Genomic DNA, 26,949 nt, shown 5'->3' with positions numbered 1-26,949 from the left:
CCAATGGAAAGAATTCCCAATGGCCAAATCTGTAACAATTAGAGTAACAAATTAAATAACACACTGGGTTATTATAGTGTAACGTGTAAGTCTCCTTAAGTCCATACTGTAATAAATAAATAACTTAAGTAAATAAATGAATGAGTAAATGGAGGAAAGAGAGAAATAGGAGACATATCTCCCATGAAGAAGAATTCCAAGTGGTTTCTGTAGATAATAGTTCAGGAGGAGGTGGAGTGTAACTTACCCAATCAGTTTGGCTACAGTTGGTGGCCTGCTTTCAAAGAGAGCAGTGTGAAGCGGGCAGAGGGAAGGGAAGTAATGACCCTGGAGGAACCTGGAAGACGTTACCTTAGCCAGGTGATCAGGGTTGATATCGGCAATAAGGTTGATGTCATGTTGATATCATACACCCTCAGTACGGTACTCTTCCCATCTGTGGTTTCCCCCTCAAAACCCATAAGCCCAGTCTGTCCACGAGAAGAACTTGAATGGGGACATTCTGCAAAATACCTGACCGCTGCTCCTCCAAATTGCCAAGGTCATCAAAAGTAAGGGAAGCCTGAGAAACTGTCACAGCCTGGAGGGGTCCGATACATGACAGCAAAATGCAATGGGGTAGGCGATGGAATATTTGAACCAGAAAAAGGATGTTAGGGAACAATGAAGGAAATCCACATAAATTGTGAAGTTCAGTTAATAATATTGTATCGATACTGGTTCATTGCTTTTGACAAATGTGTCTTGGTGATATAAGATATTAGCAATAGGGCGTGGGGTATATGAGAACTCTGTACTGTATGTGTGACTTTTCTGTAAATCTAAGACTATTTTACAAGTGCAAGTTTACTTCAGTATTAAAAAGTCTTCTCTGTGCGATTATAGTCACAGTCAAATAAGTTTGTGTGCAGAACGAAGCACCTCGTCTAATGTGGGCACTTGGTGTATATCCAGCTGACTTGGCTGCACCCAGCAGGATTTATCCTTACCCGCTCTGACCTATTCTCCCCATGAGCCATATGAAATGCTAATCAGAGCTTCTCATCTCTCCTCCCCACATTTCCCACCCTACCTTTCAGCTTTAAATCTTTCAGTGGCTTCCTGCTGCTTCTAAGATAAAGATGAATAGCCCTCCCCTGACCTACAAGACCCCATGCACAACCTTTCCATGCCCCCAGGCATGGCTCCACCCCTGTCTATCACTCCAGCCTTATTCTGTATCACTCTCCCCCTCGCCCTGTACTCCAGCCACACTGGCCGGTTTCTACATTCCCTCCTGCCCCAGGCCCTTTACACATACAGTCATCGCTCACTATCCGCAGGGGATTGTTTCTCAGAGCCCGCACAGATACCAAACTCCTCAGATGCTAAGTCCCTTGTGTAAAGTGGCACAGAGAATACAGTGAGCCCTCCATATCCATGAGTTTCTGCAGATTCAACCAACAATGATTGGATTCGTGGTTGGTTGGATTCACAGTTGGGAAACCCACAAATACAAAGGATTGACTATACGATGCCTTTCAGAATGTACTTCTTCATTCTTTGCCTGGTTAATCTCTATGTATCGTTAGTTGTCAGTTGGAGAGCTCCTGGGTCAGACTTCTTTCACTGTATCTTGCTCTCACCCTTTGGAACAGTGATCTGTTTGTAAGTTTACATGAATGTGCATGTTTATTTGATAAATGTTGGCATCCTTCCCTAAGTGAGAAATTCCGTGAGGGAAGGATGACTTGGTTCATTTATGCTCATCACAGTATGTGTAACACCTAGCACGTTGCCTGGCACAGTCTATGTTTAATATATATTTGTGGAAAGAAGCAAATGGGAAGAAAAGAATCACTGCCTCTGTAATAATCTCTTTTAGAAACTTTTTTTCCCCCAGAGAGCCAGATCTCTTAAATAAGAATTTTGAAATGCTAACCTAGTTTCCTGACTTCTCAGCTTTCCACTCTGTTGAATAGTCAAATGAGGGAGAGTGTTAAAAACGGACTAGTTTGGAAATCTTATGACTTGCTGGACAGTAACAGGTTTTGGAGATGATTTCTGAAACGGTAACATTTAGAGTGGGAAATCAGCGCTTGCAGAGGCAGTGCACACAGCAGTTATGAAGAGCTGGCATCTCCGATGCTCGGGGCTTCCTTGCAAGGATTCTCAATTAAACACCTTTAGGATTTAAGCGTCTCGCATACCTGAGACTGAGCGTGTCCATCCTGGCATTTTCTGGTCATTTAGAGATTTGCTAGTTTCCTAGGAGTATAGGATCCCTATGCTAAAATAGAACAGTGAAAAAATAAGCTCCTGCACTTATCGTTAATGTAAAAAAAAAATCTGAGTTCTTTCCTTGATTCCAGAAATACTGTTACTGTGGTATCAAGGCACAGCCACAAAATCTGTGGACTGTGAAATAAGATTTCAATTATTAAAGAAGGAAGTCTCCCCCTTTGCGAACTGACTTCATCCCTTGTGCTGCCGGAAATAGCTCACTATTGTAACTTCTGATTATTTTCTTATTGCCTTTGAATTTGCTAGTTAATAAGGCAGCCCTGCAATAAATACTCTCTAATTCCTCTACAGGTGCAAACATGGTATGTCTCTTTCGATACGATTTCCCCCCACTAAGGTCCTCTGAAGATAAGAAGACCCAAAGTGTCACTCCTCTCTCTGTTTCATCCACACCCAGCATCCTTTGCTCCTCCCGCCCTATTGCATAAGTCATCCTGGAACGGAATTTAGAATAAAGAAGGGGAAATCTTAGAGATCATGGAGATATGGTGAAGCTCTTGAGTCAATGATGGAAGAATCAGAGTTCTTCAAAATAAGATTTTTATAGGGGACTTTGAGGGTAAGGTTTGAATGACAAGAATCCATCGTAGATTTTTGATCATGTCAGACAGCAAAAGTCTTGCCCACCATTTATTTCTTTCTTCAACATTCCATCAAAGATCAGAAGAGAAACCAGATATAGTTACTGCCCTCTGAAGTTTCTAGTCTCATAGGAGCATTAGATGTGTGTGCAAATAATGATAATACAAGTCCTACAGTGACAAGTGCTGCGAGGCGTCATCGGGAGGGCTCCAAACAGAAGGTTCCTTTCCTTTATTCTGTCCTCAAGAATTGATTAAACCCCCAACAGGCCAGGCTCTGTGCCAGTCTCTAAGGTTATCATGTTGAGCCAAAACAATGGGCCATACCGTCAAATGGGTAACAGACATCGATCGACAATTACACTAATGGATGTACAACTGCAGACTAACTTGGGTTCCATGATGATGGGTGCATGGTTTTATGAGAGCCTTCGGGAAAGGAGTCTGCAAGACAGGATGTGGTGGAAAGCCTGCCCTAGAGATGAAGGATGGCAGGGATGACCTTAGGGTAGAGGGCAGCAGGTGCATTCTAGACAGGGCAACAGCACACCTGAGGTGGGCTCTGTAGCCCGGGAGGTCCTAGTCATGCAGAGATGTGTTTGCATAAGAGAGACCTTCTTCAGGAATTCCCTGTCTCCTGACCACACCTCACTTCTCACCTCTGGGACTCCGTTCCAGGGCCCCCTGTTGCTGGGGTTCCCTGGGTCTAGGACAACATTACATCAAGATGGCTTTAGCTCAGCTGTCTTCCTTTGTGTGCACTTGGCCCATAAGAAACCCATGCATCTTTGCCACACCAAATAGTCGTAGTGAAACTAGACCACAGATGCTCCCCCCACCACCCTGCTGTCTTCCTCCAGTTCTCTTTGTGTTTTAGGTCTGCTCAGCTAGATAGAGATCAGCCAACTGGTTACAAGGTAGACAGAAAAAATGAGATGTCCCTCTTCTTTGCAGGTACGCCAGTCTCTCCAAGTTATTTTCTTAAAGGAGAAGCAGCAGGTAGCTCCCCAGGGAGTATAAAGAAAAGCCATTTCAATCGCCCCTAGACCAATATCCCAGGACCTATTCTCCCTCCTCTAATTTCTCAGTCTTCTGCTTCCATAGACATGGGGACAAGGTTAGTGGGGAGGGTGTTGGGAGGATGATCGGGGGCATCAAGTCAGGCTGGACAGCTCTTAATAATAAGTCCTGGAGGGGGTGCATGTTCTCTTAAAGTGTGTGTCTCCAGTTCCTAAACAACAAGAAGAGTCCCATTCAATACCCTATGGTAGACTTTTCCTTGGGTCAGTATGCTTCTTATTTGCAGTTTTGTTCACGTAGAAATGATATGTAAAAATATGCAGACATTTATGCTTAGACAGTTTTAACCAGGGAAGGGTGGGTCCCAGAATCTCAACTTCCCACTCACTGTGAGTCTTATCAGAGAAGAGAAACTGGCTTACGATATTCTTTGGTTAAAAGAAAAATGAATTCGATGCAAGCTCTTTTCTTCTGTACGAGATTAGTGTGGTTTCTCATTTCAGTGGAAGAATCCCGAGAAACACAGATGTTAGAATCAAGCTTTAATTTTTTTTTCCTTCCTTATGAAATAGTGACATTGGGAAACCTAAAAGGAGAACTGAAAATGGAACTTAGTGAGGAAGGAGAGGAAAATCTTTTGCCTGATTGGAAATGGAGTGGGGGGTTTCTACTTTGATGTTAAGATGAGTTTGTCTAAAGGGATTGTAAGATTCACTTGCCCACGCATTGTCCTCCTTACCTGTGCTTCCATCCTCCCCCGGGTTTCTTATGTCTTGGGCTCTGATTCAATTCTAGGAGTCAACTCAGGCTTTTAAATCAAGGAGTGGTGGTTGTATGTTTGGGTCACCCTTTCCCTCTGAGTGACAGGTTGGGGTCCTGGATTATGAGTATGTTACAGTCACTGTACACTTGACAGAATGTTAGAGAAGATTGTATGCATCCAGGGACCCTCCTCAGCTTTCTCCTGGAACATACACTGAACACTGTGAGGCTGATACACTCCAAACACTCATTCGAGGTTCCAGTGCTGGAATCCCCACCTGATCCCCCCTCCTTGCCCCTGTCCTACACACACCGCAATGCAGTAACCTCTAAAGCAGGGTTCCACAAACACCTGCCCAGATTATTTTTGCAAGCCTGGCATCTTCTCAAACAAATTTTTTAACCACAGCATGGACTACCAAAATTCCCATTCTCATCTCCCTCTTTCCTCGAATTATTTCTGATCCCAGCCCAGATGGTAATATTGGGAAAAGCTGACCAGCTAGAGGAGTAACATGATGAAGTTAAGCCTCCTTGTCAGTTTAGCTGCGTTCTCTTGGCCCCCGTCATCAAATGTTGTCAGGGCAAACAGCTTGCTTGCCCGAGGTCAGCGTCTACAGCAGGGCTTCTCCACCTCAGGACTGTTGACATTTGGGGCTGGATAATTCTTTGTTGTCGGGGCTGTCCTGGGTCTTGTAGGATGTTTAGCAGCATCCTTAGCCTCTTACACACTAGCTGCCAGTCGCACTCTCTCCTTCAATTGTGACAACCAAAAATGTCTCCAGGCTTTACCCAATGTCCCCTAGTGAAGGGGCCAGAAATCACCAACCCTACTCCACCTGGTTAAGTACTGGCCTATAAAGATCACAAAAAAATCCCAACCTGGTCTCTTTCAAACCTGGACCATTTTTCGGAAACTTGAGGTTAAGGAGGGACCTGACACCTTCATCTTATAAATTATGATGGTTGGTATCACGGTGTGTGTTGAGGACTGTCTCCTGAATTTCTGCAGCCCTGCTTTTATGACAAGAAACTGAAGATTGCTGTGAAATTAATCATTTCAGAAAGGTTTGCAGAGGGAGGGATAGCTCCAGTCCTTGCCTGTTCCCCAGTGCTGGCCAGTATAAATTGCCAGTGCTTGTTGACTTAGAGATTAATTTTTAATGATAGAGAAGCTTATGAATTTTTCAGAATTTTTTTCCTCGTTGGGTGCTGCAGCCTGACTTGCTATCACCAGCACGGGATCCCTTCCAACTGTCCTACATCAAAGCCACAGGCTGTCACCCAGGGCTTTATCTTGTTCCATGCAGGCTGGCTGCATATGCTGGCTCTAAATTTTTTAATCAGCCATTTTCCAACTCAACTGCACGGATCAAACTGTAGAGACAGAATCCATTAAACACCGTCTGAAACCAGCAGGGGTCTGTGGCACCGTGATTGGATACCACTCAGGCAGAATTTCATAGTAAGAAATTAGAGGAGTATACATTTTGCTAAAATGTCAGCAGAATGCCTGCAGGACTTACAAGCAGGTAAAACATTGTCAACAACAAAAGCAATGATAATAATCTCTGGACAATCCTTTCAACGTGGCGAAGGATTTCCGTGTCTCCTTTAGCATCTCATTTTCTCCAACCCCTATTCTTCTCCATTTCTCCCTTTCTTTCTTCTGTTCATTTTCAAAAGGTGTTTATTTTAGAGAAAACAAAGGAATCGACTTGTAAAAACGTGTCATTTACTCCAAGTCATGAGATAGAATGTTTACACCTTTTATTAATTAACTTTTTTTTATTCAAGTGTAATTGATTTGCAATAGGATGTAAGTTTCAGGCATACAACAAAACGATTCACAGTGTTTAAAGGCTATACTCCATTTACAGTTATTATAAAATATTGGCTATATTCGCTGCGCCGTATAATCTCTCCATTTTTTAAATCAGATCAAATGTTAATCAAATGAAAAGGCAGCTGATTCGGTCATCTCATAGAGAATAATTTTTTTGCATTTAAAAAACACGTAGATCAGCTTAGAATACTGAGGGTTCCCTGTTCCATGGAGGATAAACTATTTATAGGGCAATCACTCAATAAATATGTATTGAACACCTATTTTCTGTCAGGCACTAGCAGAGCTATCAACTTGAAAAGCATTTGGGTTTCACTTCATGTTAAAACCATTTCTCAAAAATGCGTTTTTCCACTCTGCTGCTTTAGACTACAACAAATGTCTTGCTGGAAGTCATCGTTTTACAAATCAGTTCTTCGTTGAGGAATGCTGGCATCAAAAGGGCAGGAGGGCATTGACCTGATGCATATATTTTGGGATTGCTTTTCAAAAAACACAGTTCCCGTTGTGAATTTACTTTCCTTGTTTTTTGTTGTTTTTTTTTAAGGCGGTTAATTGAAGTCCCTGACTTAATTTTTGTTTCCTTTGAGATTTTACGTTCATTCGTGAGTTGGGGAGAAATTTGCTACAATCCCTATAAGGTTGTTTTTTTTTTTTTCTAAAGGCCCTCAAAAGCATTTCTTTTGCTAAGAAAATTCAACTGAGGTGATTTTGCAAACGTCAACAAATGGACCCTCTAATCTTAAAAACTGTTTCACATAGTGTTAGTCTTACATCTGAAATGCAAATCAAATTTCGAGAGATGAGAAATCATCTGTCTTGATGGTGATCTACCGCTCAGAGGATTTCTTAGCCTGGACAGTTGTAAAGACATTAGAAATAAATTAGGTCGTGAGACCTCAGGGCCATCTTGATTTGAACCTCTTCGGTGCCTGAATTGTATATTTCATCATGATTGTTTCAGTTTACCCTGGTTAAAATGCTGTTTCTTTGCAGGTTTCTCTCTCCAAGGAGAGTACTTCTTTAATTTTCTTCCTCTAAGCCACAGCCATATTGGCCTTTCACGATGCAAATTTAATTATGTTACACCACGTGCACGTGCACTAATTTGAAATGATGTTGAATTGCCCACACGGGTCAGGTAAAAGAGTCGAGCAATTCCCAGATACTCAAGATAGATTTGTATGATAAGCAATTTCATCAGAATCCGTGGCAGCGTTTTGTGGCAGAGACAGTCGTGCTCACAACATATTTTGTCTTCTTTTACATTTTCTAGCTTCCCTTGCAGTTAGGTTAGGGCCACGTGACTGGTTCCAGCCAAGAGGCTACGAGTTGCCCCTGCTCTGTGTTCTCCTGGGACAGTGAGCCTGGAAGCCACATGCTGAGGTGGCAGAGTCAGAAAATGGTGGTGCTTCCATCTGCCTGGGTCCCTGAGTCACTGTGGAATAGTGTCCCCCGTAATCCACATGGGGGCATGCGGGGGACGCAAGAAATTAACCATGATTGTCTTAAGCCACTGGGACTTCAGGGTCAATTTGTTACCATGGAATAAATTAGTCTCTTCTGATGAATTTGTTCCCCTTTTCAAATTTACTTTTTCAATATTTACTTCTATTTTCCATATGGCAGTATACTGTGTGTGTCAGAGCAGACGGTAGCCTGGCACCTTTGCTCACCTACAGCACATGACACAGAATATTGCAAGAAGGAGGTTCTCAGTAAAGTCCGACAATGTAATTTAGGTGGGGTTTTTCTTTTTTTTTTTTTTTTGATCATTTCTTTTCTCCCATCTGTTGGAAAATTTGGAACCTCACTCTTTTTTAATACTACTTCTTTCTCTTGCCCACAGATGCTTTTAAAATAACGAACGAAAAATACATCTCCTTGGTTATGGATTTGATAGCAGGAACTAACTGTTCTCTGACAGGTCTTAATCAAGGTGAAACACACCCTTTATAAATATTTTTGTCTTTGAACAATGGTATCACCGAGGTAGACACACTCTTCAGGGCAGGCAAAATGAGATAATGATATATGTGGGTAGACTTGTGAATAGACCCAATTTCTACCAGGAACTTGTGTAATAATCAGCCTGGGACTAGAAATTGAGCATGTCTTGTATTTGTGTACACGCTACTCAGAGGGAACAGAGGTGCATGTGACAGTTACCACATACCCTGGAAATTATACCACCTCGATTTTAGTTGACGGGCAGCTCTGTGAGAGCTCTGAATGCTTTCCACTGCTTGAGATCTGTTATATGCGTGCACGCACATGCACGCACGTGCACACACACACACACACACACACAAACTCACTTGCATACACATAAAGACTCACTAAAGCCATAATTGCAGAAGCTGGAAAACTCAATTGCATTTTAACCTTGTGAATAACTTTTACACTGCTTTATCAATATTTGACAATCAACTTCACTTCCTCTTAAAATAGCGGGCATTTTTAGCCAAAGCATTTGATAATATTAATGTATAGAGGTATTTTAGACATCATTGGATGTCTTCTAGATTTCCTGTTGAGCACATTATTTCTGCCAGTTATAAATTACTTTTCACCATGATTCAGTGCTGCTGAGATAGCAGATTCAACTGCACAAAAAGGCATTTTATTTCCTATCATATTCATGTCAAAAATCTCCCGTGGCGCATTTTGAAAAAAAGTGACCGCTTTCCGTCAAATCAGCTGCCTGAACAGATTTCCAGAAATGAGCAGAAACTAAATGCAAAGCGAATCACAAGAAAAGTAATAATTTTCAATTGCATAATGCTTTACTCATTGAAGGGGTAAGCCTTCTTCTGGGGTTTTGAAAGAATCGTGGAAGCGAGCTGTTTAAAAGCACACGCTCTGGGTTCACAGGGAACTGAATTCAGAGATCCCTCTGAGCCTCGGTTTCCTTATCCATAAAGCAGTGTTGACTATAACAGTGATAGCAATTATCTCAAGGAGTAAACAAGACAATGAATGAAATATTCGATAACAGATGCCAGGCCATAGTGTATACTCAGTATTCAGTATATGTTGGCTCTCATGTGGACCCTAAGCTCAGAGAAGGCAAGTTCTGTGTTTGCCCTGCTTTTACAGCTCAGAGCACAATGCCTGATCTAAAGCAAGCGTTTAATGAATATTTTTAAATGATGAGTTGAGTATTAATATTCCGAGTTTCCAAGGAAGGTGGGGAAACTGGGCTCCCAGAATTTGATTGGTTCATCCTTCTGTTATTGACATCGCTTTCGTCATTTATCTGTCCCTTCTTAATTTCAGGGACATTCAACAGGGATTTCATAAGTTTAAACCATTTGCGTTCTGATTGCTATTTAGGCCACGATTTGCACACCTATTAAGTGTCAGACCTCACACTGAGTGCTTCGACAGACTCGTCTCATGAATTCACCAAAACAGCCCTGCCAAGTAGACGTTACTGTCAGAGTTCATTCTGCAAAGGTATCTTGCATGCCTACCATGCGTCAGTCTCTGGAGGTTTTATAGTGAACCATGCAGACAAGGTCCCCGTCTTGAAAGTATTTATACTCTTGCAGAGAACATGACCTGGAGCAAATAATGCGCATATGATGGGAGCGATAGAACAGGGGGCTCAGGATGTGGTGGGGACCTTGAGAGAGTGACCTTGGCTGGGGCCAAGAAGGATCCTAAGGAAGCAACATCGAGGCTGGAAGTTGGGTTCATGGTAAGTGTTGGATGAAGATGGCAGAGGAAGGTAGAGCAGGAGCATCAGCCTGGGGCCATAAATGAACACGTCACATTTGAGAACCTGGAGGCAGAGCAGAATGACCTGGGGCTGGAGGGCAAGACAGTGTGCGGGGTGAAAAGGCTGCCCAGGAGCCAGATGGCAGTGCTCCCCCAGCTTTGATAGGGATCTCGGATTCCTATCACCAAGGAGAATGGGGCATTATTGGAGGATCTTAAGCAGGAGAGTCATGTGGGCCAATGCATGTTCCAAAGAGATGGGCATAGAGTCATTCTTTCTCTCAGAGCGTGGTTCTCAGTATCCACATCTCCCAGGAAGGGCAGATTCTTGATTCTCACCCCAGAGCGAGTGAATCAAAACTGTGTGTCTGTGTGTGTGTATGTTTAATTGAGGCAGAGTCTGTTACAATGTGTCCATTTCTGGTATACAGCATGTTTCAGTCATACATATACACATGTATATTCGTTCTCATGTTCTTTTTCATCATAGGTTACTACAAGATACTGAATATAGTTCCCTGTGCTATATAGTGGAAATTTGTTGTTTATTTTATATATAGCAGTTAGTATTTGCAAATCTTGAGCTCCCAATTGATCCCTTCCCTCCTCCTTCCCCCCTATCCAACCCCTGGTAACCATACGTTTGTTTGTTCATAAGTTCTCTGGTTGATTTTTAAGTGCACCACAGTTTGAGAACCACTGGCTTTTGGTAAAAGGTTTTCAATCTTTGCTGCACATTGGAAACACTTCAATAGCTGGAGAAAAAAAAAAAAAAACCAATGCCTGGGCCCCAACCCAGATGCCTGATTTAGGTGGCCTGGTGCAGCCTGCATATGAGGAGGGTCCCTCATCTCCTCCAGGTGATTCTGGTGTGCAGCCAGAGTTGAGAACTGCTCGGTCAGAGAGGATGCGGGGAAACAGGTCAGTGTTCCATGATGGGAACTGTGGCCGCCTGCCTTAGGGAGGTGGATAAACAGAATAGGTGGATTCAGGCGATATTGAAGATTTGACTACACGGTTAAGAGGAAATAAACCAACCTGGTCCCATGCATCCTCATGTCACAAAACCACATGCTTCTTCCATACCCTGGACTTCGGCTGCCACGCTCCCCGCCCTGAGAGACGGTGCCCACTCCCTTCTCTGAATGGCTTCAGTTTCTTGGGTCCTCAGGGCAGTGCAGGTGACGGACCACCTACCTCCCAGCCTCAGCCGTGAAGATCATTAAGACAATCCATGAAAAAGCACAGCCTTGTCCATCATCCTGGAGGAAAACCACAGTTTCTGTCCTCAGTAGTACCAAATTCTAGCCTTGACTGTATGGCTCCACATCGTATGCAAGGCAGCACGCTACGTGCTTGAGGAGTAAAATCTTTTACTCTCATAACCAGCCTCTGCTTCTGGCACTGTTAGTATTAGGACTCCCACTTTGTAGACGAAGCAGCAGACAGAGTTCAGTGTATGGTCCAGTGTCACAGAGCTGGTAAGGGGCAGAGCCAAGATTGGAGCCCAGGTCGGACGCTTCCCAGTTCTCTGGGTCCCTGATCATTGTGCCCGGCAGCTATTCCGGCGGGGAAAGGAAGTCTAAAACGTGACACGTAGAAGGCTGAGATACCTACACGAGCTAGCCGATACATGGCGGAAGCCATCAAGGCGGGCTTCCCTGAAAGCAGGCGGACCCTGCATGATACATCAGATTTGAAGTGGGGGAAAGCAGAGAGGAGGTGATTGCAGGACTGGGGTGGGGTTGGGGTGGGACTGGTGGAGCCCTGCAGAATCATAAAGGAATGGGTTGGTTTTCTGTGCAGGGTGTATATTTGTGTATTTGCTGCTCACTCAGGGAACTGCTGCACTAGGAGCTCCTGGGATATACTTACTGCATTGGCAGAAGCCGGCTAAGACATTAAAAGGGTGACTCAGATGCACAGGCTGTCCTCATTGGCTGGCAACCTCTGGGAGCTAAGCCTTGCCTTCTGCAGTCGAGGAGAAGCCCACCCTTTAGAATGGAGACTTTGACCTGCTCAAGGTCTTCTCCTGGAGAGGAAGTCAGACCTGGTGAAGAAGGACACTCATGATCTCATTTTAACTCTTCCACCAAAGGGGCCGTAGCTGCTTGGGTGATTTTTTTTTTAATATAAAACCAGAATATAATTGAGCGTGCACAGGACACCTAACTTCACGTTTTCTCTACAAATAACCCTGGAACGGAGCCCCGCTAGAGACTCAGAGGCACGATTGCACATTTCATCAGATTCGGCCCCAGTGGTAATAATTGAAGTAACAATAAACCCGTAATGTGTTGAACCCTCCAGTGTGGAGACACCTGTTACAGTCATCATCACTATAGCCCTCTGAGGGCGTTATTTTAGAGCTACAGGTACAGATGCTCAGAGAGGTTGAGTGCCCTGGCCTTGGTCACACAGCTGAGTATGTGACAAAGATAGGGATTGATCTTCAGATTTTTCTGATTCTAAAATCCATCCTCTATTTTTCTAGGATGACGCCCTCTGTGCAGGGTCAGCTAGCTCTGAAACTGCTTCATCTTGGAAGCTTGGTTTCCTCCCTGCAAGCAGAGGAGGCCTGTTCTGCCACTTTAAGTGTTATCAGAATCAGAATCAGAGGGAGAATGAAGTCCTCAGGCTGCAGAATGCCAAGTGCTAGCAACTCCTGAAGTTTGTTAAAAGTGACTGTGTTTTCGGGCAGTCTGCTGAGTGTCGTACACGTAACCGTCTCACTTAACCACTCAGCAGTCCTGTGAGGGCCGTATTATCAGTATTATTCCCAATGCAGAGTTCAGAGTTGAAAAAATTACAAGTTAAGACCTGGAGAGATCTAATGACTTGTTCACTGTTGCTCGGCTTCAGAGTGGAAAGTCAACAACTGATCCTGGACAAGAGAGGTCTGACCTTGTTCTACACGAGAGGTGGGCAGAGGGGAGGGAGGCAGGCTGGAGGAGATAGATGGGAGGAGAGGAGTCTGGAAGCAGCAGCCAGGCACTGAACGCAGTGGTCACGTAGCCACAGTCCAAACCTCAGTGCGTTCTGGAGGCGGGAGCCCGGGTACCACACCCCCTGGCTGGGAACCGACACCGTCCCGGCTGTAACTTTCCAGACTGCAGTGCAGCAGGAAGGCAGCATTCGCCGGAGCAGTTTGTCTCTGAAGGAGGATGAAAAACATGGGGCTGCGGAGGAAAGGAGGGCCATGCCAGCTGATGGGAATGCTTTATGGGAGGCGCCTCGGCTCTCCTCCGCAGTGGCTCTTGGCAGCCTCCTCTTCCTCAGACACAAATCCCTGGGCACCAAGGGGCCTGGAAGTGGAGAGGAAACAAGAACAGAGTGAGCTAAATCCAGGTCAGCAGGTGGATTTAGCACTGCAGCTGCTGACAGGCACATCTGCCTCGGTCCCCCGTAGCCCAGAATTAAAGATGCTTTATCAGGAATGTGACTGGTTAGAAGCCAGCTAAGTTTAGTCTTTACCTAAGTGCGGAAAGTGGCACTTCCCAGGACACAGCCGCCAAGCAGCAAGACATGGTCAACTAGAAGTTAGCAGGTTGGGAACTTGGTCCCGGATCTCTCATGGATGATTGTGTGACTGTGGGCGGCTACTTTCCTTCTGTGGGTCACAGCTAATTGACTCAGTCCTTTAGTTGTCCAGGCAGTTGTCAGAGCCCACTATGTAGGTGACACCTCGTGAGGTACCAGGGATGCTAAGCATGTGTTGCGGTGCTCAAACAGGATCTGCAGGACTGATGCTCCCAGAATATAATTTTGAGAAATGCTCATCTAGGCTTTTCAGAGACTGGAACATAATTGTTTGTCATCTATCAGATGCAGGGGTTATGCACAGAGAGGTCATGACTGCAGCCCGAGGTCCCCCCAGGCTAAGGACAAATCAAGACCAGAACCCAGGCACCTCACATCTACTCCAGGGCTCCCCGTCCCCGCATCTGGTTTCTTTCATAAACTGAAAAGGGCAGGGAGGGGAGTTAACATCTAATGAGTGTTCACCCTAAAAAGGGATAATTCTAGAAGCTAGTTGCTAAGCCATAACCTACTATGGTGCTGGGCACACATAATCATTTCACTCACTCCTGTCAGCACACTGGGGTAGGTGTCTTCTCTTAGCCCCAGTTCTGCAGACAAGACACTGAGGCTTAGAGAGGTTCAGCCACTTGTTCGATCCCTTTGAGTAAGGAAACTGCAGAGCCAAGATTTGGACCCAAGTCAGCCTGCCTTCCCTTGAAGCACAAGGTCTCATTCAGGCCTCTCAGTAGCCATGCAGGGTAGAAAATGGTCCCCCACTCTGCAGTCGAAGACACTGAGACCCAGAGAGGTTAAGAGACTCGACAAGGTCCTGCAGGCAGGCAGTGGGATCGCAGGGTGCAGACTCCCTTCTGCGGGGTCCTCGACCGCGCAGTGTTTCCACCAGTGCAAACCAGCCCGGCAGTGATGCTGGTCTGAATTCTTGTATCTCCATCGACGGAAGTCACAGTCTTGAGTGGAGAAGATCCCACACCTCGGGATGGGCTTGGGTGATAGCTGTCTGCGCTAAGATGGTACTGAGCTTGGTTCTCCATCACTTTAAAAGAAAAGCCCAGGGCAATACTTTCCTTGGCTTGGCTGGCAAATCACAACGACCATGCTGCCTCTGTCTGACCTCCGCTGGTAGGAAGATTATTTGGCTAATTGGTTAAGAAGCCTTCATGCACATGTACGTATTCTAACCCTAATGAGCTGTCGACGGGAAAGGTTTGCCCTTGGTCTGGTTCACCAGCTGATCTTCCTCCAGTGGAAAAAGACCAGCGCCGTAAACAGAACCTCGTTTCCATGGAAGCTCACTCTCTGGCTTTTTCTTTCCAGCACTTGAGAGGCAATTACTTGATTTCTCTTTATTATGGGGGGCGGGGGGTTCATACAGCCAGGCTGTCGAGCTTTCTGATGGAGGTGCGCCTTCTCTCTGACACCAGGCTATGTTACGGAGTTTTGGTTTCATTTCCATTACCATCCTCCCTTCAGATCATTAGCTCTCAGGCCTTCTGGTCTCTCCTGCTAATTAAAGTCTAATAGAGCCAAGGACTTGACCCTGGAGGAGGTGGGATACACTGAGAAGCCAAGGAAACTCGTTGAGAGATGGAAGCCCCTGATCACCTCCCCTTCTGGGACACAGACTATCAGACCAAGACCCCACATCCACACCGGGGAGGGACACTAGCCCATCTAGCACCTTCTCATCTGAATCTTTGATGCCCCGTTGTGGCGTATGTCAGAAATACAGCCAGTATGGGCTGATCTAATAATACAAACACCGTTTCCTAAGGGTTTGCTGCATGTCAGGCACTGGGCAGGGCGCTTTATATCCGTGGTCTCAGTGGATCCTCATGATCGCCTTTGGTAGACTTATTATCCTGATTATTCAGATCAGGAGACCTGAGCACAGAGAGGTTGAGTAACTCGCCCAAGGTCACACAGCTACTAAGCGGCAGAGCCAGGATAAGAACATGCCATTGCTGTCATTTCTTAGGGAGGGCTCTGGCTGCTATAGCCTCCCCAGAAGAAATCAGTTATGACAGGAGACTGGGAGGGGTGTAGACATTTCTCGGCACCTGCGGTGGTGGCTCTCTGTATTAAATTGAACAAAGTAGGGGTGCTGAGTTAATTGTCGGGGCCAGTGAGAAAAACAAAACAACGCATTAAAGAAGAAAGTCAACATAAAGCAGGACAAAAGAGTTCCTGTTTGAGGCAGGGCAGACTCCATTTCAAATGGTGCGGGCCACCTTCCCATATTCCTGAACCTGACAGAGACTCAGTTTCCTCATCTGTAACATGGGGATAATACTGGTAACGACCTCATAAAGTTGTTTCCCGTGGAATTTCCCATTCTGTGGAATTCTTATTTTCGGTGAAACAGTTGTGTACAAGACAACAGTTAAATGCAGTTAAATAGGCTTATTTACTCTGGAATTTGTTTAATTCTTAATTATGCTCATAGGTATTATGAATTTTCAGGAGGGAGCAGTGTTTCTGGACCCCAGAATCCTTTTCCTGGGAGAATACATGTTCACATGTACTTCTTGGGACACCTTTGAAGAGGTTTTAAAATAGGTCCCACAGTACACAGTCTTGAAATAGGCATCAGTAAATGCTAACCCCCTCCCTTTTGTGCCCAAATTATTCAAATAACCATTCCTGTTCTTATTAGATTTAAGCTTCGTGAGGCAGGGACCGAGTCTGTCTTGTTCCTTTCTGTGTTGCAGTGTCTTGCATTGCAGGACACGCCATAAACATCGGATGAATGAATAAGGAAGTGAACCGATGAATGAATGAATGAATGAAGCTTAGTGTAGACTCAGCTTGTTCATTTTCGGTCTTTGCCATTTCTAGTTGTATTCAATGAAGCCAGTGGGAGAACTCAGACACCTCTGAGGAACTTCATAACGGGGGTGGTTCTGCTGAGCTGTGTTTTTTTTATTTTTCAGTTTTAACCCCTGCGGGCACCACATCTTCTGACAGAATCCCAGCTCTAGCCCCTAACCAAATCGTTTTGCTGCTTCCTAGTGAAGTAGTCAGATGTCTTCTTTGCATCCGTATTTGGAACATTTCTGAGTGTTCCCTGTGGGTTCGCACCCAGAGCTGAAGAAGTCTTGAGCTTCCAAGGGAACAGAATAAAATACAGTTCATTGGAGCTTAAAAACAGCATGAGAATACCATGTTTCCTGCGTATGCCAATTGGCAAGTGGTGATGGATGGACCACTGGTCAGTGTTGTGACTCCTTTCCAGGGGTTCTCCTTATTTATTTAGAACAGAAATTCCAACTCATGTTCTCTGGGCATTATGCAAAAAAAAATTAATTTTAAATTAAATAATGGTTGAATTGGTCAAAGTCTAACAGATTTCCTTACCACAGAACTTCTCAGAGACTTTGTGCAATTCGACACAGCATTGTCCAAATGTTTCTGACCACTCTTTCGGAGCTCTTCTGAACCTTTTCTTCTGGGGTATCTAATAAAATTGCTCAGCAGAACACCCTTGGGGAAATTCTACCTTCAAATATATGGCCCAAAGTCTCAATCTGTTCTTCATGAGCTAGAAAACAGTCCTGCTCATCGAAACTGTGGAAAAGAAAAGATAAAGCAACTCCTGAATTGATCAGAGTGATAAAGATGCCCTGCATAAAGCCAGAGAGATTTTCATTTGTTTTATAAAACAAATCAACCTACTCATGATGCTTCAAAACTATGACCATAAATTGTCCAGTGTTCTTATTTACATTGTATTAGAAGTAACTTCCTTTCTAAATCATTTCATAGGGTAGATGAGATTCTTTTTTCGCATGGAGCTGGGTTTTCATTTTCAAATTTCTGAATAAAAATGACTTCAAAAATAGGGACTTAGAAAATTCACTTATTTTGTAATCTGCTTTTTAAAAAAATTTAATTGAAGTATAGTTGATTTATAATGCTGTGTTAATTTCTGGTGTACAGCATAGTAACTCAGTTATATGCACACATATATATTCTTTTCATTTTCTTTTTCATTATAGGTTATTACAAGATATTGAATGTAGTTCCCTGTGCGATACAGTAGGACCTTGTTGTTTATCTATTTTACATATCATAGTGTATATTTGTTAATCCCAAATTCCTAATTTATCGCCTCCCTTTCCCCCTTTGGTATCCATAAATCTGTTTTCTATGTCTGTGAGTCTATTTCTGTTTTGTAAACAAGTTCATCTGTATCATACTTTTTTGTTGTGAATCAGTATGTTCTGAAAAGAAGAACAGAGCACTTTATTTGAATGTCACTGTTCCCTACTCATTAAACTTTTCTGTGGTAAATACATTGTAAATCACTGAACAAAGCAGAATCCATTACAGTTTGAAGGATAATGCTGCCCTTGTTTGAAAATAAAGAGAGAACTTCAATTCATAGAACAGGGATGAACAGGAATGGGCCACCACCTGTTGTACATAAAATTGTACTGGAACACAGCGTTGCTCATTCATTGACATGTTGTCCGTGTCTGTTTTCACTTCATTGGAAGAGCTGAGGCATTGCAACGGCGATCTCATGGCCCTCAAAGGCTGGAGTATTCATTGTACAGCCTTTTATAGAAGTATTTGCCAATATCGTTCATGGATTTATAGGGAGATGTGAAAGGAATGATGAGATTACGTAACCAACCCCTTGATGCTATAAATGGGAAAACTGAAACCAGAGAAGTTCGGGCACTGCCTACCAATCAGAGAAGGCAAAGGTGGATTTCAACCTAGACATCAACACCAACCGAGAGGTAGCAGCCATCTGGAGGACTGGTTGAGTAGGTCTCAGGGCTCAGAGAGGAAGGATGCAGTAACTGACTAATCTTCCATGGTCCAGGGGTGCGAGAGCAGCAGGATGTGTGTCATGAGGACTCTATGGATAATTGACTATGTTTGCTCAATTCATTACTAACAGTTGTATTACCGTCTCCCTCCTTGCGTGTCTGCCCTGTAAACACTTTCTTCATTCGACCCCAAAACGCAAAAGCTGCATCAGGCCCTCATTAGGCGCAGTGCTACCTGGAGGTTCAGAAGTGACTCTTATCCAAGCTCGTTCAAATGTCTTTCTTAGCAACGACCTGCCTACCACATCCTGAAAAGGATTTAGTTTGGGATTTCCCAGCAACTGGACTTGTCTGTCACATGATCCTTAACGTTTAGTGAACTATGTCCATGGGGGCACTAGCGGGCGTGTAAAATGGGAAGTTGTGAATTTTGTGGCTTTTGTCACCCAAACTGAACATCTCCATGTTTGTGTTTTTGTGCAGCTGGACAATCCGGATGAGCAGGCGGCCCAGATCAGACGCGAGCTGGATGGACGTCTCCAAATGGCAGACCAAATAGCCAGGGTAAGGAAACTCTGAGGACACTGGCCAGGGGGACCAGGCCAAAGCCCTGGAGTACAGGAAGCACACTGATTACTAAGGGGCATGGAAGGATAAAACTGAGGCTCAGAGAGGAAGGAGATGAGGACAGTCACCCTGATTGGGTCCCCAGCCCTCACGGCAGCTGTCCCAGACACAGCACACGTATTTCCTCTCATCAGTCCAGACTCAAACTCCAGCCTCACCTCTCTTCTGAGTCCCAGACTTAAGAGTTCCATCTGTCTGTTGAGCCTTTCCACTTGGACAGGCCCCTGCTTTTCACGTTGGGTGTGTTCAACATCTTACTCCTTATCTTCTTCCTCCCACCAAGTTCACATACCTCCCTTTACTCCTCTTCACGTGGCTTTCATCTGGTTACTGTGGATGAAGGCTCCTCGTCTTTGTCAGTTTCTGTTTCCTCCCCGCGTGGCTCCACACTCAAACTGCCACCCGGCTCACTGATTCCGCCTCTTAAGTGTGGGTCCGATCTCTTCACTGCTTTTCAGCATCACTGCTAGTGCTTCGATTGAGGCATTCATCTTTCACACCTGGATCTTAACAAGAGCCTCCTGATGGGTATCCCTGGCTCCACTTCTTCCCCTTCTCCTGTCCGTCCTTTGTCCGATTGCTGTTCTAAAACCTCGTGTACGAACCGCTCAAGAGAGAACCTCACGGTCCTTCAATAGAATCCTCCATTGTCCCCAGAACAAAACCTAACTTCTTCAGCATGATCTTCAAGGCTTTCAAGTCCACAAACCGTATCCTCCCTTATTAGTCACACCTCCCGCAACTTTCCCACCAGAACTCCCCCATTCCAGCTACACGGAATGTCTCCCTTTGAACGTCCCAGGCTCTTTCCAGCCTCGGTGCGTTTCTACCCACTAGTGTTTCCTGCTGGAATCACCTTTCTTCTCTCCTCCACTCAGCAAGCTCTCCCACTCAGCCTTCAGTCCTCAACTTAAAACCCTTTTTCTGAGAGCTGAGCCAGTCCTCCCCACTTTTGTGCTTTCTTTATGCTGCAGGTAAACCTTTATTATGACATTTCATCAAGTGGTGACTACTCATTTACGTGTCTGTCTCCCATAGACAGGATTTCTCTAGGGCTGGGATTATGTCTTCCTGTTCACGACTGTGAGCCTAAGTTGTTATCTCCTATTCTTACTGCGCTGCTGTTTGTATTATTATTAACACTAGTAATGCTAGGAGCACTTACTGAGAACTGAGTCTGTGTCAAGCATGTTAAATGGTTTACATCTACCATCTCATGCAGTCCTCCGAACAGACCTGCGGGGGTATTACCTTTCTAGTTTTAGGGATGGGAAGAATCCAGGCTGAACATGATAGGTGCTAGTGAAGAGGCTCCACCGGACCCTTAAGTCTGTCTAAACGTGATTGGGACAGGGTGACGACCTCAGCTGCAAAATTTAAAAACTAAAGGGGGAAAGTGCAGTCATCGAAGTCAATGATATTTTAATGTAATATTTTGAAAATGATAATTCATGCAAAAATATCCAGGAAGAACAAAATAGCAACACTTTAAATAACAGGATCCTACTGGTTCCTTTGGCCACGTGAGTGAGGGTAGGGGGCTGTGGGACTTGCGAGGGAGGATGCGACCCGAGCAGAGCTTGGCATTCAACGTTCCTCTTTATGGAAAGAAGTGTCTCAGGGTTTGTGCATGTGGAAAGGAATTCTACTGGAGGAGAAACAAAAGAGAGATTCCAAGAGGCAGGAAAAATCCCTGTTCCTGCTTAAGCAGTTTTATTGAAATGGTTTGCATCTTGTTTTTGGACACCTTCAAAGTCTGTAGTAGAGTCCAGTCTGGTGGCTAAAAATAGTATGCAGTTATTTGGCTAAAGGTAGTGTAAAAGGCTCTTGGGTATGAAAATTCTGCTTGATATGGGAGTAAACATCAATAAAGCTTTAGAATTTACTTTTGTAAACTCAGTGTCTGCTCAGCTGATTATCTAGAAAGTAGAGGTCATTTGGTCCATGCCCTGCCCTTGAGCAACTATGACATCCACAACAAGTAAGTGTTCATGCATGCCACTTAAAGGAAATATCTCACACACACACACACATACACACACACACACACACACTTCAAGCACTAGCCCATGGCACCTTTATTTTAGTTATTTTGTTTACTTTGAGGCTTCACATGATAATTTAAGAACCTTGTACGGGCTAATTTTAATTTTTAAAAGACATAGGTGAACAGCTGTTACTAGTGGAGCCAAGATGCTCATTTCTGAGCAGTGGATCAAAGAACTCTGTCCCCTGGCCCACACACGCCACTAGGTATTCTGATACCAAAGAGGGTGTCGTTGACAAAGTAGCACTAGACTTTCTTGGACAATGATATAGGCAATTAAAGTGAATCTTGGTCATTATTTACAGACAATGAAGAATAATTTCATAGCATATGGAGGGTATATTTAAACACTCAGGGTACTGAGGATTTCTGTGAGAGTCTGTGTACTACTGCCTCCTGTTCTCCTGGAAATTGACTGTCTTCTTTTGCAATATTCATTCATGCCAGTGGCCCCCTTGTCATAGTTAGTTGGTCCTGGACGTAAGTAAGCTCCTTGCTCACAATTCCCAATCCCAATTCCCAAGCCCACCCTGGTCACATGTGATTGGTCCAGAGATGGATGCAGCTAAACCAATGAAACCCTTCACTGGGACCTGTGGACTGTGGGCCCACAGAGCTGTGTCTTCATGTGGCAGAAGGTTGTCTACAGCCATGTTCAATTCTTCCATGGAGGGAAAAGAAGACAGAAGAGTGAAGCCAACATACCGAGAGACAAAGGGACTCTACTTATTCTGGACCCTCCACTGTATAACTGCTTTTCCCTCAGTTGAGTTGGATTCCAGGAAAAGTAAATTCTCCTTTTGCCTAAACCAGCCTGGCTGATGCTGAGGAAAAGTGAGAAATATCACATCTACTAAGAATTAAATAAAATATTAAGCTCTCAGATAGGGGCTAGTTCAATGAAGAGGTATTGAAACAAAGCACCCTGGCTTATCTTCTTTCCACATGCCCGGATTTTTCTATTTCCGGCATCACAGTGAATTTTACTGAGGGTGTGCATTTCAACCCATATGGTTGAACGTCAGTACCTATAAATATCATAACCAGAAATTCCTGGAGATAGATGTCAGCCGTCATACATAATTCACTCTGTCCTCTGAACTAAAAGATGAGTAGAGCATTTTGATTGCAAATTAGAAGCACCAACTCAAGGAAGCTTATGTAAAAGAGGGGTTCAATTCTAGGGATCAAGGAGTGTCTCGCAGAGCACACAGCCAACCCCTGGGAAGGACGTGGACCCAAGAGCCACCAGGTGATCAGGACTTTCCACATCTCTTGACTCTGTGTGTCCCATTCATTATTCCTTCTTCCTCTGCACACCATCTTTCTTTGCTTCTCAGGTAGGAAACATGGTGGTTCCACAGTTTGTATTTCCAGGACGGCCAAATAGGAAATCATTCAGCCAACCAACCTCTCTCTCTCAACTCTTTCTCCCTGCCTCTTCTTTCCCCTTTTCTCGCTACTCTCTTCAAGTTCACAACTTCAAGAGACAGGCCCCTGATTGGCTCCACTTGGTTCAAAAGCCAACCCCTGGAGCAATCGACCAGGTCACTGTGGAAAGGGGTCGAGGATCTCAGTGAACACTTGGATGCTGGAGATATTTTACACTGAGGAGGAGGGTGGTCCCTACAAGGTAGGGCCATGCGTGGGGTGGTCATTATGAATTGGGAGACACCTGAAGATGCGTACAAACATAACTAATGCTTATGTGGTGTTTACCATGTGCCTGACTCTCTTCTAACCGTTTTACACTTGATAATCCATCTGATCCCCCAATAACTTAAGGAGAAAAATGCCATCATTACCCCCCATTTCATAGAGGAGGCTGAAGCAGAGACATTAGAGGACTTGGCCAAGGTCACTTGTCGACCAGAATCTTCTTTCTTAACCAGTATGCACACTACCATTGCAAAATGCCTTCCCAAATATATTTTCCCAGTCACCCCCTTTCCCTCATTTTCCCAGTCACCCCAATCCAAGAATCTAACGTACCCTTCACCAAGGCCTTCCCCTTACCTCATCCTGACCTCTCTCTCTGCTAATCAGTCCTTTATTAAATGTTGTTGGTTCCTGGCTGTGCAATTTCACAGAAACTCTCATTTAGACCTGTGACAGACAGTCCTGGGAGTTAAGATAATTGTCCCCAACTTAGGCGCATCAAAGAGTTTAAGTGATGTACCAAAGTTCACTCAGCTAGTAAGTAGAAAGCTGAGTGCTGATTCCAAGTTGGCGTTCTTTCTTTTGAGCAGTCCGATGACAGGCAGGAAGTCTGCCCCCGGCTCCTCCCTCCCTGGTGGTCGCCCCTCCAGGAAACTGCTTTCTCTCTTCCACCTAAATTTGCTGGGTGTTCGCTTCAGTTTTTCTGCAACGCCAAATGAAGCCACAGCCGCAGGCAGAACAGGCTCTTGGAATTCTGAATCCCCTCTCCTCTAATTTCCCTGGAATCTGGGAAAGAGACGGTAGGGCCCCTGGTGGTCCTGCCTGCCAGCAGCGTTCTTATCATCACACACTTATGAAAGGAGTGTGTTTGTGTTTTCTTCCTGGGAGAGAAGGGGAGGCAGGTGTAAGGTGGCTTTCCACTACCCGCAACCCTATACTGTAATCTACCAACTCAGTCACACCAGCATCCAGCGAGTCACCAGAGACGGCTGCGTGAGCCCTCCCTGTGAACATCCCACACGCTGCCTTAACAGTTCCATGAAGAGCTCTGAATGCATTTTTAAAAAATCTGGTGGAAAAAGACTTCTTAATCCCTGCTCAAACATTGTCCCAAATCCTCCCAGGTTGATATTAAAATGTCCCCAAATTTCAACCAGGAATCAAGTTTCAGTTATTTAAATTGTGTGACTAGAAGTTGACACTGGAGCTTAAACAGGCAGATTGTGGCATTAGTGCCACTGTGATATTTGCTAATTCTTTTGGCCAAATTTTAGGGGAAAATTCCAAAATTCCTGAGCTAATTATGTAAGACAAATACCGCTTTCGTAGCATTAGTGGCAGAGGTCTGGGAGTGAGACACCATTGATTTTTCGAGCCATCATTGAAATGTGGAGCTGTCATTTAAACCCCTGCTCTCTGCAGAGGAAAATTACCGTCTCATCCCATGGTTCCCTTGCAAACACTGATGATGTGCCTAGGTGAGGAATAACATCCAAATAGTTCCCTGATGGAAAAGTTCTGTCCCATAGGTTGCCAAAAATCAGATTAAAGTGGAATCCTTTCCTACCAGGGAATGATACCACCCTTGGCTTACAAATTAATTTTGTTGTGCCGACTTCTAGCCTGCGTCATGAAGGAACGCAGTGTCTGGGAACAGAGTAGAAGTTTAGTTCAATTTTTTTTTTTTTTTTGCCAGAAAGGATGTGTGTAGGGAGCATCTGCCTGACTCTGGCCTTTTTCAGGTGGCTGAGAACCCGGGGAGATCTGAGTTCAGAGAGAAATGTAAATGCCAGGGAGGTTCATTCAAGGGAAACGAAGTCCATCTAATTCACAGAAGCTCAGGAAGTAAGACTGAGCCCCTTGAGGACAGGTTTGAGTAAAAGGGCTAGTCCGGGGAACTGTAAGACCTGTGCCCAGAATGCCTTCTAACATCTGTGATGCTGGTTTGCACAGATGACCACCAAGACCTTCTTTCTCTCATTTAACCTGCCCACCCTTCCCCCATCACTCCTACACTGTACCCCATACCCACCATCGCACTGTCCACATTGGCGGTGATGGTGGACTGGCCCCTGCCATGGAGGACTCGGCTGTCGCCAGCGCTCTGCTGAGCACGTGCGCCGTGCACGGAGGGTGCTCCGTGCTGAGAGGGTTTACCTCAGCCCGATTGCCATGTGGGGCCAGATAGTTCAGCCCTAGCAAATGGTAGCCAACCAACATGGGCTCCGGGTTTTCAACTCAGTTCTCCTAGTCATTGGTTTAACTTCTATGCCTCATTTTCATCCAGAAAATGGGAATAAATGAGAGCGCTAGCCTCATTGGTTTGTTGGAAGGATTAAATGAGATAAAGCATGTATAGTGTTTAGCTTAGTGCCAGGGACAGCTGAAAATGCCAACCGGCATCATGATCTTTACTCTAGTCACCATCATTATTGTTGGTTTTGTTGTTGTTAGAGTGGTGGCAGTAGCGTGGTGCCTGATATAAGTGCATATGCATATATGTATGTGTGTATGTATATATGCATATGGGCATGAGTATATGTGTGTATGTGCACACACATGTGTGTATGTATATGCATATGTATATACGTGTGTATATATGTACATGAGTATGAGTGATGTGTATACATATACGTATGTGTGTGTATATACATAAATGGTCAGTGGTCAGAAAGCATTAACGTTGGTTATTATCTCTTACTCTTCACAATAACTCTATGAAGTTTATGATTCACATTTCAAATATAAAAACTACAGTTTGGATCGGTGAAGAAACGTGTCCAAAGTCACACGATTCTTAAGTAGCTGGCCCAGGATTCAGAGACGAGTCTATTTTTTAGCAGCGTGGACTGGATCATGTTCCTTGGTGTCCCTTTGTACTCTGCACGTAACCTCTGTTCCTTCGGGTGTCACATGGTGACACCTGATTGGTTGCTTTCTGGCCCCAGCTTGAACACTTACCTGTCAGCTGACTCTTTCATCCCCAGGGATAACCATACCATCTGACCCGGGCTAGGACCCCAGGAAGTGTCTGAGAGGTTGTATGGAATAGGTGTGATGCTGTTGGCCAGCTCCACGTCTAGACAGAGTCCTTCTGCCACATCCTTCCTTCAGATCATCCACCACATCTTATTTGAGATTTTGTGGTCTAAGGATCCCTTATCTGAGTGGGTGGTACCCAGTGACAAGGCGGGTACCCTTGTCAGCTTTTATATGTACCCACTTCAGTCTCTATGGGTAAAAATGCGTATGAATTTATATGCAGAAAAGAAAAGCAAGTGACTGACAGAGCTCTTTGCACTTTCAAATGCTATTTTTCAAGATGTTCCAAAAATCCCTCAGTGTGGCCGAGCATCAGTAACTCTGGCAGGAATTGTCCTTGGGAGACTATCCTTGTGGTGCAATGTTATCAGCCCAAGACCGAAATAAATGGCTGGCGGAGAGTGTCTTTGGAAGGCTTCATCCATCCATATGCTTGGTCTTTCATAAAGCAATATGAATAAACAATCCTGTTGTCAAGGCTGATTTACTTTTATGCTTGGGAGTGCAGCAGTTGAGGATGGATGACTCCATTTTCCTTGTTTTGGCACAACTTCGGCTTTGAAATGTGTTTGTAACGGGTCTGTTGTGGAAGACTCCCCTTGAGAGCCTCAGCCTGGATTGACAGAATGCTGTTTCTTCTCAAGGCTTAAGTACCCAGAGCAGGAACCATGGCCTTGCTTTCCCTTGCAGACTTCAGTTTTATGGGCCTCTTTTTATGATGTCGTGGAACCATCCAAGTTCTAGGAGGAGCGATTGTTCTTTGGATTTTTCCAGTATTGTGCTGCGTAACGTTTGAGGGACACCAGCTCTGGGCTAGAAGGATGTTATCTGTAACCGCTGAGTCTTATTCCAAAACTTCAGGACTGTGGAGTCAAAAGGCCTTGAGTGAGCCCCAGAGATGGGTGTGATGAAAGGACTGTACTTGAGAGTAAGGTGTCTAGAGGCTGATTGGCAGGAAAGAACCCACATCACAGACATGGTTTTTCTCTCCATCTCCATGGAGAGAAAACTGCAGGGGCAGCAGCTTCCAGTAAAAAT

General features: G+C 44.6%; 1 protein-coding gene and 1 long non-coding RNA gene across 4 annotated transcripts in view; one reads left to right on the top strand and one right to left on the bottom strand.

The window, feature by feature from the left end:
- Nucleotides 1–26,949, top strand: part of CADPS (calcium dependent secretion activator) — a 414,447-nt gene that overhangs the window by 156,181 nt on the left and 231,317 nt on the right. For all 3 annotated transcript variants that reach the window (XM_072941600.1, XM_072941599.1, XM_072941598.1), the window contains exon 4: nt 19,020–19,100. In XM_072941600.1, coding sequence (XP_072797701.1) covers nt 19,020–19,100 — 81 coding nt within the window. The remainder of the gene's footprint in view (nt 1–19,019; nt 19,101–26,949) is intronic.
- Nucleotides 13,040–26,785, bottom strand: LOC140686783 (uncharacterized). The gene is made up of 2 exons (XR_012060696.1): nt 25,831–26,785; nt 13,040–13,520 (listed from the first exon to the last, which is right to left on the bottom strand). It is a non-coding gene; the product is annotated as an uncharacterized lncRNA (long non-coding RNA).

Source organism: Vicugna pacos, chromosome 17, assembly GCF_048564905.1.
Source record: "Vicugna pacos chromosome 17, VicPac4, whole genome shotgun sequence".
NCBI lineage: Eukaryota > Metazoa > Chordata > Mammalia > Artiodactyla > Camelidae > Vicugna > Vicugna pacos.
The sequence above is the reverse complement of the archived record's forward strand: the minus strand, read 5'-3'. Positions and strand labels throughout refer to the sequence as shown.